Source organism: Carassius carassius, chromosome 1, assembly GCF_963082965.1.
Source record: "Carassius carassius chromosome 1, fCarCar2.1, whole genome shotgun sequence".
In the NCBI taxonomy this organism is placed as follows: Eukaryota; Metazoa; Chordata; class Actinopteri; order Cypriniformes; family Cyprinidae; genus Carassius; species Carassius carassius.
Window position 1 is genome coordinate 30,658,077 of NC_081755.1, and position 14,648 is coordinate 30,672,724.

Sequence of the window (14,648 nt, forward strand, 5' to 3'; positions counted from 1 at the left end):
ACCGGAGTGAACTGTGTAAGCGCACAGCTGGAGCAGAGAAGCGACACTTCTGTTCAGGGTTTCAGGTGCAGGTCAGTTTCATCTGTAAATATGCTAATGTAGTTTTGTCTTTGTTTACTTAGTCAAGCAGCAGCAGCACATTGCTCACACTCACTCAAAATACTGTATAAACGACGTCATTATTATCTATTGTAATGTTACAGTAGTAAGTTAGCAGACAAATCATCATATTTTATCATAGGTTTAGGGGGAGCTAGTGCATACAAAAAAAGCAACCCTTAGGAAAATTAAAGTAGCCTATGGTATGGCACTAACCGTGGTTTAATTATGGAATTTGTAGTAAAAATAAATACAAGTGGTAATTCATTTGCCAAAAAAATAAATAAATTGCACTTACAAAACATGGTAAAAGTCAAATAAAAATCTTCAGTATTAAAGTCATGAGAGAGATGGGTGGATAATGGAAGTGAAGGTGCAGTTCAGGAGAGAACTCTTAATTATGTTGCATGTCCCCAACCTAAGGATTCAAATCTTTTTCATGTCAGGTCCATACACAAAATAGTGTTGTCCATGTTTCAGAATGGGTTGTGGGTGTATGAGTGGGAGATTTCCCAGCCTATTTTTTTTTCCCAGTCCGCCCCTCATGGAAATTAATCTCTAGAACTGTGTAGTGATGGGGACACTATACTGTCAACAAGCACCGTCCTTCAGATGAGACGTTAAACCGAGGTCCTGACTCTCTGTGGTCGTTAAAAATCCCAGGATGTCTTTCGAAAAGAGTAGAGGTGGGACCTCGGCATCCTGGCTAAATTCACCCATTGACCTCTGACCATCATGGCCTCCTAACAATCCCCATATCTGCTGATTGGCTTCATCACTCTGTCTCCTCTCCACCAGTGAGCTGGTGTGTGGTTGGCGTTCTGGCGCAATATGGCTGCCGTCGCATCATCCAGGTGGATGCTGCACACTGGTGGTGGATGAGGAGATACCCTGACTATGTAAAGCGCTTTGAGTGCTTAGAAAAGCACTATATAAATGTAATGAATTATTATTATTATTACTATAAATGTGATCATTTTAATTCAGGTGATGAAGGATGGTTAAAGTCTGACAGTATTGAGCACTACTTTAATGTTAAACCTGCATGGTGTAATTGATTGAAGATGATTAACAGTTGCAAATAAACATTCATTAGAAATTTATAAAAGTAATCAAAAAGTACTCAAAAGTAATTAGTTACATTACTTTATTAAAGTAATTAAAAAAGTTACACTACTGTTACGTTTTAAACAGGGTAACTTGTAATCTGTAACCTATTACATTTCCAAAGTAACCTTCCCAACACTGTCTATAACATAATTAAAATATATTTCGATATTTTTATTTCATAAAAAATTTCATTATTTTATGGTTTATATTTCTTGTGGAAATTGATTACTTTGCATTGAGGACGTTATAAAATTGAATGCATATATCAATAAAAAGGTGTGTAAAATACAAAATAGTATTCATTATTTCTACTATCTCTGTTTAAGTGGACCTAATAAGAAGACCTAAATATATAATTTAAGCCATATCTTATACATCTGTGACTCATTTTGGAGAAAATATGATTAAATAAATCATTGAGAAAGTCACTGTATAACAGGAATGATCCTATTAACTCTAATTTTGTACATTTTTCTTTTGCTTTCGCAATTCTGTATGTGCAATATTTAAGCCAATAAAGTAGTTTTGAGTTCAATTGACTACATACAGTATTATTTATACTGTTATCAGTTATACAGTATATTACTGATAACAGTGATCTTTTTTTATTATTATTATTATTTTAAAGAAACAAAACAGAAAATATATTTGTATATACAAAATAGATTTAGACTATAGACTATAAACATGACACAAGAAAAAAAAAATTACTCATTCTGAAATCCATCTCCATCACTGATAAAACAATCAACCGAGTAATAGCACTCAAATTCTTTGAATGAATAAAATGCATACAGGACTCCCCTCCTGCCATTCCCCACACCCAGGTGGGCAGATCTTTAAATATCTCACTGCACCGTAGGCACTGGGTCAGTGAACATGGCACCCAGAAGTCCTGGTTGTATTGTGCAGAAAATGCACTCCAGTTCATGACACTGATAGCACTAATGTTAACCTTTCAAAAATGTTATTGTTGGTATAATATTTGTTTATTTTACAGCTGAATATGCTTTTCAATTTAATTTCTTATTTTATAGCCCTCCCCCCAAAAAAGACATTGTGATGACCGCCCCCACCTGGCCCCCTTCAAATTTTCAATTTGATAATCTGGCCCTCAAATGAAACTAACTGAATAGCCCCGCTCTAAAAAGTAAGGCAGAAAGAGTTGGTCCAACACTTCCTGGCTCTTCCTAAACTTCCATTTTCCAATGCATAAGGAATCATAGATCTTCTGCCAGGCCTCAAGTTCAGATTTCCACAGAGCTGCTCTGGAGCGAATGAGCTGAGAAGATTCACTCTTACTCCCTTTGGCCAGACTTATACTGTCTTTGCAAATACATAGGACATCAAAGCCAATAAAGAGGGCATTTAGACCAATGAATCCAGCTCTAGCAGACTTGGAGAGTGCTAGTGGCGTCCCTTTCGCCAGCTGCTCAATGTCAGACAGGTCTGCTGCCAGTTTGGGAATGCTGCGAGCACTTTGCGACTCCTGGAGCCCGACCTTGGCTGCAGTTGGAATCACCTCCCTTTTGAGAACTTTAACAGCTGAGTCTGCATCTACTAGTTTATAGATTTTTTGGCCAACTCCTCCTGCACAAAAGGTCAACTTTCCTGCTCCAATCATCATATCTACAACATCAAGCCCCTCTAAACGCTGCTCACTACTGGCCTGCTCCAGACAGTCTAGAATCTTCCCCACATCATTCATGAATCTCTGGAAAATGTTCTGTGCATTTTTCACTTGCTGAATGTTGACTGCTGTCTCAGTGATGCCTGTGACGACACTATTGACACTGCTGGTCATCCCCAGACTGAGACCGGTCATTGTCAGAGCCAGGGACACTCCTGCAGTGACGGGGGCAAGAGCAAGACCAACGATTGAAAAGACTCCCCCTGTTATCTCAAATGACCTGCCAACCACAGAGGATATAGTTGCCCCCATCTTCATCCTGTCCAGCTGGACTGCACTCTCCTCCAGATCTGACAGGAACTGCTTCATTCTTGAGCAACGCTGATTGAAAACATCAATGAAGAGCTGAGCATGTTTCTGAAAAATGAAGGTCAGCCTGGTGTGCTGGTCCATCCTGGACAATAATAGGAGAGATAATAGTTTAGTCACCATTGACAATGCACCCGAGAGTAAAGAAAACAGCTGATCAGGATGCAAAAATAGAAAAAAGGTCTCACCTTATTTCGCACAACTGCTTCAAATGATCAAGCATTTTTTGCATGGAGTCCTCACTTAAGTTCAAGCTGAACTTCACTACAGGCTCACCCTTTTTAAGTCTGTGAAGAGTTTCATAATTATTAACAAACACTCACCAAACTTCCCAAGGGATGAAGATGTTTGCTTTGTACAGAAAGATGAAAGCATGACAATGCATCAGCCAATATATTAAGGCACATCATTTGATTTAGTTTATTTAGTGCTAATTTAGCTTTTATAGCACAAAAGTGAAAATCGTTTAAATTTATTAAATTACTTTGCAGAATAAATCAAATACATCTGACATCATTACTATAAAATCACATATTCTATGTAAATCCAATTTAGGTCAATTGAATAATGTCAGACAAGTCAAAAGAATTCCAGTCAAAGAGATGCAACTGAAAAGCACTAACATTCTATGATTTATATATAGGCATATTTATTTTAGTGATTTTCATAAAAAAACTAATAAGGGTTTGAAGATGTTTGAACCTTACCCAATCGTAATGTATTACTAATAATAATAAGTAATATTATTACTTACCTATGGATATCTACAAACCAAAAAACACTCCTAGATCTGTGAGATAAAATATAATAAATGCGAAAAAACATTAATAACTGATGAAATTGTGGAAGCCTTCAATGATTTAGTAAATACCACTGAGGTGATTCAATTATCTGTGCCTATTAAGATTTTTATTTAATCAAATAGCTTTTAAAATCAACATTGCAAGAATGTCAGAAACTTACTTCTCCATCTTCTCACAGATCTGTTCAGTGATGCGTATGTATTTGTCTAGTTGGAAAGCCAGGATATCCAGGTTATTGAGTGACGGAAGGAAGAAGGTTTTTGCATTTCGTTTAAAGTGGATGAGGAGAGGAGAGGCCATTCTGGCAGCTGTGATGACTGATCGCACACTTTCAGGACTCTCACCTTCTGGCAAGGAGATCTGTCCAGTGAAAACAAACGGTGAGGTGACTGTGAGTTTCTCCACTGCATCCAGAAAGTGATCAAGCTTCTCCAGCCCCTCAAGTGTGTCCTTCAGGACAGCACCCAGTTCCTTCTCCAGCTTCAGATATCTGGAGTCAGCTGTGACCTGAATTAAACAATTCTGCATGTATTCAAAAAACGCCTTGGCTTTGTTCTCGGAGCGCTTAACATGGTCAAACTTAAGATGGACTTGGTCTGCTCTGTTCTTGATGTCTCTGATGTTATCCAGCTCTGTCTTTCTCTGAAGGGACCATTTTTGTTGTTTATCACAAAAGTCCCTCACTGTCGAAATGCAGATGAGTGTGTACTCCACATACTCTGACAGGAGCTTATGTAGTTGTTCCCTAAGTTATAGAATCAAAACAGAGGAATTTAGTAAACAAATATTTTTTTTTTATCTGAACAAATATGTGATTACTGCATTTTAAAACAGTTCCAGAATAACAGCTTAAACTACTAAGTAGGTCATCCTCAGCTGCCATACAAGACAGTTCTAAAAGACTTATTCTGTAGCTCCTTTTAAGATAATTTCTAGGTTCAGTTCTTGACTACAGTTTGTTGCAAGATGGTCTGGCTGCAGACTTGCGCTTGCACTCTCTCGCGCTTCCGCAAGTGATGTCACTTGCAGATTTTTATTTTTTATTTTGTTCTATTTATTATTTTTGTTTAAAAGAAACGTTTTACAACAGTAGCCAGGTGGCGAAGACCAGATTAACAACATCAAGTTACATCTATATGACAAACACTATACATGATATACAATAAACATTTTACATTAAATCATTTCACACTAGAGGGGGCTGTATAAAAATACAAATTTATATAAAAATATTGAAGCGTTTACAAACTTTCACTGTTTTAATTGCTTTTTGTTTCATATAAAATTGTATAGTATCACTATAATGCTCAATTTCCTTCCTAAAAGAAAAAAAAGGTATTTGTGAATATGACATTTTGCATGTAAAAAGAAATTATATTTCTCATGTAAACGTGACTGTGTTTTTCTTTGCTTTTCTCCAATATCCCAAATAATACATATTTCCATTACAAATTAACATATTATTACAAATGAGTTACAAACAAACAAAGTGACTTTCAGGATGACTTACAGACTGCACAACTTTATTAAATCTATTCTTAAGTCTTATAACCCCAGATGAATGTTCAGAACCATGGGAAAACCATACGGAATTACCCCACTGAGCATTCAAAAATTAGCAATCATTTACAGAATGAGCTTCTTGTATATAACAGAAATCAGACCTGTATTATTTAGCAAATAAAAACAGTGCTTTTCTTTTAATATTATTATGCAGCCCCCTAGCTTTTAAGAGAAAATAGATATATTTAACAGATTGACAGTAATTTGAAAAAAATATATACTATATAATAAATATAGTATAAAGTCAACCTCTGGATGCGTTTAAGAAACTAAAACTCAGGTTGAGCCGAGATCAAATACTAGCAAGGATAACTGATCAATAATCTTTCAATTGGCAGTTTTCCCTTAAAAACTAATTAGCAGCAAGAGTAACATTTTCTGTTGGCCACTTTCAATAGTTTCCTATTTGTCATCCACAATTTGTGAGGAACTGGTGATGCTCATGGGACAAATGGTGCAGGACACCATCCTGAAAGAAGCCAAGGAGGCAAAGTATTTCTCGATTGACTCGACACCTGACGTATCACGTCTCAATCAGCTAACGATTGTTATCCGGTAGGTTCTGTCGTCGGGCCCAGTTGAACGGTTCCAGACATTCATGCCTATGATGAGACAAACGGCAGAGCGGTTGGCTAGCATACTTCTGAACTTCCTGAAGGAAAAAGGCTTGGATATTGCTAACTACAGAGGCCAGTCTATATGACAATGCATCACAATGTCAGGATGATACATTGGTGTCCAGACAATTGTGAAGCGAGAATGTAAGTACACCGCTTTTATTCCATGCTGCAACCCAAGCCTAAACCTAAGGAGCAGGGGACAGATACGAGAAAACAGCCCGAGGGATTTTGCGCATGATGGACGAACCTGAGACCGCAGTTATGGCGACTGCCTGGAATGATATCCTTGGCTGTCTCAACAGTACCAGCATTAGTCTCCAAGATCCTACTGTCATCCTAAGTATGGCAACTGGCTTGATGGCATCACTGGTTGACAATGTTCAGTTTGCATGGGACAGATTTGATGTGTATGAGCAGATGGTAAATTAGGTTCAACATGGCGAATACAAGGCTGAGCAGCATTGAGGGCATGAGCGAAAGTGAATGCCTGATGAAGGAGCTGCAAATGAAACAGACCTCAACCCAAGGGAAACATTCAAAACTCAGATGTATGTGGTCATGATCGACAGTCTTTTAGCTGAACTGGAAAAGCGGATGAAGGTGTATGACATAACTAATGTCATAGTAAGCTTAGAATCTCATTTCCTCATATCCAGATGACTCATTTATGTGCACTCAGAAACCGGTGACTGTGAACGAATCAGCAGAGCTTACCATGTACAAGCTTTTGTCATTGTTTCACCTTTATCAGAAATATTTCCAAATGTCGAAATTGGGTTGCTTCTATCTGTGCATGATGGTATCCAATGCCTCCGGCGAGCAGAGCTGTTCAAAGTTGGGAATAGTCAAAGGAGAGCTGGGGTCCTCAATGGGGCAGGAAAGGCTAAGCATGCTGGCGCTTATGAGCATTGAGCATGAGCTGCTGCGCAGCCTTGACTTCACTGACGTGATCAAATAATTTGATATTGCTCTAAAAAACAGCAATATAAGTAAGCAGCACTAGCGCAGTAGTAAGATTGACAGAATGCCTAGGTTAAGTTGATCTGGTATAGCCATTTCTGTGTTAAGTGCATTTTTCAGACAATTGCTATTGAATGTTGTTGTAACATAGCTTGATTTTAATCTCGAGTTGTTATGATATTATTCATGTTCAATAAAGTCTGGCTGGATGCGTGATATGTACGGTGAGTGTTATGAAGGCAATTTAATTTAATTTAACAGTGATTTGCAAGTGAAAACAACAGTTTAAAGAAATGCAAAACAGATCAACTGCATAGAACCAGTATGTATGTATACAAAAAAAATGTGCAAATGATTAGTTGTGCATGTGGGGCAAATAGTTCTTGAAATATCTGATATGTACAGCGCTGTCTTTCTTTTGTCTGTGCTGCCACCACCTTCTTGTAGTCAATCACATGAGGCTCTCACCGACTCTCCATTTAATTTTATCTGATTGGTTCAGTAAACCCATCATATGCCAAAACATTCTTGCTGCCAGAATGGTATACATAAGCTACATTAAAAATAAATATATAACAAATTAATTAAAACATGAAGCTTTATAAATTGTGTACCATTAGGCTAGACTCCCATGTGTTCATACGGAACTGTGAGTTGTTGTTAACATTATTGTATTGGCTTGGCTTTACATTGAAATTTCATATAATCTGCATACACCATTGAGTTATTAAACATTACAATCAAAATGATGTTATGTGAAAATGCTCAGCACTAGTTTATCAGAGTGCTATACTTTGTAAAACCTTTTTACTAAACAATAAAGCTACATAAATCACCATGTCTCTGTTTACGGTATTTAACACTCAATTGTATAATTTAGAAATTTTGATAATGCTAATTACTTTCATGTGACTGATCAAGCTATTATAGGAAGAAAGTATGAGCAACAAATGTATTTCTTTGTGTCCAGATTTGACTAAGGCAAAAACTTACACTTCAAAACAAAATAAATTAGAATAAAAATTTAATTAATGATGTCTAAATATATCCAAATTAAAGAAACCAACATTCCCAGCCAGTAGGGAACACACAGCCATGTTTATATGTTTATAGAGCTAAACAGTCATATAGTCATCACACAATGGGATTACAGATGATAAATGGTTAATAAGTTCCCAATAAGTTAGAGATAATAATAATAATAATAATAAATAATAATACAAATAAATAAATAATATAAATATATAAATATATATATATATATATATATATATATATATATATATCAAATTAAATGGAGAGTCAGTGAGAGCCTCATGTGATTGACTACAAGAAGGTGGTGGACCTACCCTCTTCCTCATGTTGCAAAACTCGGTTAGTGAGAGAATCATGCCAAAATTGTAAGCCCAGAGAAAAGAAAGACAGAGCTGTACATACTGATTCATTTCGGGAACTTTTTGCCCCACATGCACAAGTCATTTAGACATTTGCAGCAGCAATTACTCCGGGATATTGGTTTGTTTTAACTCAGAGGGAGTGTTAGCCACATTAAAAAAGTTAACAGCTTAAGTCATTTGTGGATTAATGCGTATTGGAGAACCGTTTAAAACGATTCAGTTCGATTTGGTGAACTGGTTCAAAAAGATCCGGTTACATCGAATGATTCGTTCGCGAACCGGATATGACAAACTGCTTTGTTTTGAACTCTCTCTCACAACAGACACGGAAGAGAAGACAATGCTGAATAAAGTCGTAGTTTTTGCTATTTTTGGACCAAAATGTATTTTCGATGCTTCAAAATATTCTAACTGACCCTCTGATGTCACATGGACTACTTTGATGATGTTTTTCTTACCTTTCTGGACATGGACAGTAAACCGTACACACAGTTTCAATGGAGGGACTGAGAGCTCTCGGACTAAATCTAAAATATCTTAAACTGTGTCCCGAAGATAAACGGAGGTCTTACGGGTTTGGAACGACATGAGGGTGAGTCATTAATGACATAATTTTCATTTTTCTGTGAACTAACCCTTTAAATGTACTTGCACTCCTCTTTTATGCTTTTATGACATGAGGTTAACGTAAACACAGCCACTGTGAACACTCTTGTAATTCGCTTCAACCTTTTTGACTTTATGAATGATTTTTTTAGGTTCAAGTGGTGTGTGTGTGTGTGTGTGTGTGTAAGTAACTGGAAGCAGGCAGAGTATGGCTGTTTCTAAAGAACACAGTGCCATCTGCTGATAAAATGAATCTCAGAATCCATTCAAGAGAATCATGATGCATTCAGAAAATAGTAGAATTGATCCACGGATCAGTTGACAATAACAATATACATGTCATTAAGACCCATCTTATCTGAGGTGATGAAAAAATAACTAACTGGGCTATCTCAGCTGCTGAACTATCAGGTCAGGCTACATGATATGATACATTAATAGATTTCTATTCAACTTATTTTCCTTGATTCTGCGCATTTTGTGTGTGTGTGTGTGTCATCTTGCCATTTTTAATCTGTTGTGTTAAAATAGTCTTTGAGCTGTCAAAACCTGAGCTTGAATGACAGGTAGCGCAAGCGAATTAGAGTTCGACTGTTTCGAGTCTAAACCAATCAGATTCCTCATGCACTTTTAGGATGCCTCTCTACTAGGAAGTGAATACTATATAAACACTCCAGGACCGTCATGGAACATTACAGCAGAGATAACGGAAAATGATTTTCATTATTATTTGAGATGTCAATCCCAATCCAATTTAATTATAACATCATAAATATCTCCAGTGAACACGGAGGAGTAATGTTTTTATCACTGCCATGCCGCCAGCGGAAGGAACATGCATTATATCACGTGTTTAATTTTTTACATTTTCTTTTAATGTAACGTCTGTATAATGTCAAGTCCATAATGTCATATCCATAACGCAAAATTAAAGTGTTTACAAGTAACAAAAGTGTGTGAAGTGTTCATCACATGATACCTTTTTATGAGTTAACATTGCACAGAAACATTGAATATTTTTGCATTAACCCTGTATGTGTAGCATAAACTTATCCTCTAAGTAAGACGTTATGGATGTTACCTTGCCCTGGAACTCAAAGACACATTTAATAAGAGGCTTATAAATGTATTGAGCTTTACTGTTAAAGTAAGCTATGTGTAGGAAATTGCCTAGTGATAACATTTTATTGAGACATTGAATCTATCAGTTCACTTTCTTGAAAACAGTAGAAACACAGCCTTTTTAAAAAGTGACAGTGAAAGTGACATGACATTCAGCCAAGTATGGTGACCCATACTCAGAATTCACTCACCCCACCTACAATTCCTGCCAGCCTGAGACTTGAACTCACAACCTTTCGATTGCCAGTCCGACTCTCTAACCATTAGGCCACGACTTCCCCCTAAAATGCAGCTTGTATATGATGTAACAAAACCACAAATATCTGTAAAATTCAATGAGAGTGGTTACATACAATAAAATATAGACCTACTTGAACATTTTAAGTAAAGGTCTGTTTGTGAATTGCCCATCTCCTCCTCTGAGATGCTACAAATGTCAAAGGATAGGACATGTAGCAGCAGTCTGCAGAGGAAAACAAGATGTGTAAAATGTGGGGACGAGCAAGAATATGAACTGTAATGTAATGCAACGACTAGGAAATGCTGCAACTACAGAGGCGACCACAGTGCAGTGTACAGAGGCTGTGAAATTCAAAAACAAGCACAAGAAATTCAGAGATACAAGATAGATAATAAAACCACGTACACAGACGCTGTGAAAGATTGCAAAAAAAAAGTAGAGATAAAGAACAAAGTAACACAGCAGAAGAAATACCAAGAAAACTATATACAGATGCAGTAAAAGAAAACATCAAAGAACCAAGATATGGACTATAAATGCTTTGTGTGTGACACCTGTGAACAGAGGTTATATACAGGTGCATCTCAGAAAATTAGAATATCATGGAAAGGTTTATATATATTTTTTGTAATTTAATAGCAAACTTTCTTATATTATAGATTCATTGGACAGAAATTTTAATACTTCAAGAGTTTATTTGTTTTAATTCTGATTGTTATGATTTACAGCTTAGGAAAATTTAAAATTCAGTATCTCAAAACTTTTTTGATATTTTCTCAAAGATCAATCAAAAAAGATTTACAAAACAGAAATGTTCAAGATCTCCAAAGCAGGTTTTATTATGCACCCAATACTTGGTTGGGGCTCATTTTGTATGAATTACTGCTTCAGTGCGAGTGGCATGAAAGCGATCAGCCTGTGGTACTGATGAGGTTTTACTGAAGCCCAGGTTGCTTTGATAACGGCCTTCAGCTCCTCTGTATAGTTTGTCAGATGTTACTTATCTTCCTCTTTACAATACCCCATAGATTCTCTTTGAGGTTTAGGTCAGGTGAGTTGGCTGGTCAATCAAGCACAGTAATAGTATGGTCATCAAACCACTTGGAAGTGGTTTTGGTACTGTGACACTGGAGGGAATATTGCATTGATTGGGCATGAGACTAGTTTAAGTGAAGTGTGGAACATGTTAAAAAAAAGGGTGGTAAGGGGAAATATGCAAACATCCCAGTGATGTTAGAAAGTGGTTGTGAATATATAAAAGAAAAGAATAAAGCCAGTTTAATTGCTAAAAAATTTAGAATTTTTATAGATTCTTTTTAGAAAAGTATCCAGATAATAAAACACCAAAGAAACCAATGGAAAACACTAGATGTTGAGTTCGACATAAATTAACTAACAACAGCACCGGGAGAAGACCAAATATCTTATATCATGTTCAAGCATATTCCAATAGAAACACATGAATACATACTTAAATTATATAATAGAATATGGAAAGAAGGGAAAATACCAAAAAACTGGAAAGTGCACTAGTACTTCCAATAGTAAAACCTGGACAAGATCCAACAAACCCTACTCTCCAATTCTCAAATAACTACTATGATGACTTTTGTTCCACCCACTTAAATAATAGACGTACTTGCGCTGTACAATCTATGAAGACTATGTCTGTTCCCTGCATAGTGGGGTCAAAAAATCTTATCATGATTAAACCAGCAAAATGTAAAATAAATGAACAAAAATTATTTTTAAAGTTTTGGGCACATAAACATTAGATCATAAACACCCAAAGCAGATATTGTAAATGAAATTATCTCAGATAATAGTTTTGATGTACTCTGCTTGACTGAAACCTGGCTAAAACCAAATGATTATTTTGGTCTAAATGAGTCTACTCCACCAAACTACTGTTATAAGCATGAGCCCCGTCAGACTGGTCATGGGGGAGGTGTTGCAACAATATATAGTGATATTCACAATGTTACCCAGAAAACAGGATACAGGTTTAACTCATTCAAAACACTTCTGCTTAATGTTACACTGTCAGATATGCAAAATAAATCTATTGTGTCTCTTGCTCTTGCCAGGGTTGTAGAAAGAATTCTTAAAAGAATTTGCAGATTTCCTCTCAGACCTTTTGGTTACAGTTGATAAACCGCTAATTGTCGGAGATTTTAATGTTCATGTTGATAATACAAATGATGCATAAGGACTTGTGTTTACTAATACATAGTAAAAGTGCTTTCGCTACCAGCGTGGAGTTCACCCAGATGCTTGTAGGCCTACAACTGCCACAAATTAGTTCTAGAATGCTTCAACATAACAAGCTTGTACTATTTAAATATCAATAAATGGGGTCTATAATTTTCCGTTTTATTATTTAATGTAATAATGTAATAAATATGAAATATTAAGTTTATATAAACATTTTTACAGTTAAAAACAGATGCCACCATTTGTGTAAATAAATATAAAACGCTGGTTATATCTGTTTTTTTAAGATCACATGCATAACGAAAAAATTAAATATGATCGATCATAATAATCAACAATAATTCACAAAGTGAAAACACAGTATGCATGTAACTTAGTTGAAGCAAAATTGAATGGAGGAATGCGTGAATCTCACGTCTCTAATTTTCAAATAGGCGATATCTTTATAAATAAAACGCACATTTGAGGTTTAAACAACTACATTCTTGCCTGAAATACTCTTAGAATTTCATTTCATGACACGATAACAGTAATATTTTGAAAGATATGCGGGTCTTCCCCTTTGCCGGTTGCCAAGAAACAAACCGCCATCAATGCCAATAAGTGCGGATCCCAAAGTTATTCATCAATAAAGAATACATTAAATTGCACACCCCAAAAATATACAGCTAGCTACATAGAAAAATTTGCTAATTTAACTAGTTTTTCTAGGTTGTAATGTTTTGTAATGTGATAGTAGGCTAGTTAACCTGAAGAAAACGGTTTGATTCCTTAAACTTTGCCAAACTGGATATAAACTTTTAAAAACGCATTTTAGACTTTAGACTTTTTTTCCTCTCTGAGAAATATGGCTTCCGACATTTTTAATTTATATATTTTTTTACTTTGTGTGACTAAATAAGAAAAAAAAAACTATATTGATTTAAATATTACAATTACAAATATTACCCACCTGGTGCCCATCGTTTTCCAGAATAGTCTGGAAAGTTGTGATACTCTTTCCAAACTGAGGTGAGAAACCTAGAGACGAATCTTTTGTTTTTGCTCCTCCGGACATTGGTTTAAGTTTCGCTTTGTCTTCTCAGTTTTCATTGCTTTACCCGTCGCCACAGAGGTTCAAGATTTCATAACAATTGTCCGTTAAAGGTGCTCTAAGAGATGCCGGGGCCCGGGAGTCGTAACTTCTTGTTGACGTTCAAATTGTTGTCAAACAAAACGGAGGCTAGCTAGACCCTCCCTCCTCTTCATCCATGCACTAACCCCCCAAACCCCACCCCCAAATCTTTCTTGTCGGTTATTGGCTGGAACAGTTTGTAAAGTTTTGTGGTGCGGGTGAGCCCAGTTTGTTTTTCTTTTTGTTTGTGGAGCCTGTGGTGTCTAGAGAGACCCCGTTTTTTTTACAGTGTGTTCAGGGGACAAGCAGCTAGTGTATAGTGAGGAGATGTTTGCTGACAAAAAATGTTTTGGCCTAAAAAATGTGTGACATCACTTAGAGCACCTTTAAAGGCACAATATGTAATTTTTCTGCTTTAAAAATAGCAGAAATCACTATATCTATGTTATATATTTTTTTTAGTTGTGTACAACTACATTATCCCAACAGTTTCCACAAACTTTCAAATTCGGAGAAAATTATAGTTTAATTAGAAGACACGGCACGTTTCTTTATTTCCGTTTTGTTGCCCGTCTATGGCGTCATATAACCTTTGACCCCTCTAGTTTATCTAATTTCCTGCGGAACCCGGCGGAACGCCAAATACAAAGGTGAACAGAAGCAAAGAAGAGACGAAAAAGAAAAAGTAGTAGCTAGCCTTGATCGAGACTATTATATTTTATATTTATATTGTTTATATTAGTATTTATACCTCAATCAATAACTTAGTTATGGATGATGATTATGCTTTGCCTGCACGT

General features: G+C 36.2%; 1 protein-coding gene across 1 annotated transcript; it reads right to left on the reverse strand.

Moving 5' to 3' along the window:
* Positions 1-1,887: 1,887 nt before the first annotated feature.
* Positions 1,888-13,872, reverse strand: LOC132127565 (uncharacterized). The gene is made up of 6 exons (XM_059539889.1): positions 13,687-13,872; positions 4,172-4,756; positions 3,963-3,998; positions 3,714-3,727; positions 3,397-3,526; positions 1,888-3,293 (listed from the first exon to the last, which is right to left on the reverse strand). The coding sequence occupies exons 1-6, from the start codon at positions 13,695-13,697 to the stop codon at positions 2,324-2,326; spliced, it is 1,746 nt and encodes a 581-aa protein (XP_059395872.1). The 5' UTR covers positions 13,698-13,872; the 3' UTR covers positions 1,888-2,323.
* Between the last annotated feature and the right edge of the window lie 776 nt (positions 13,873-14,648).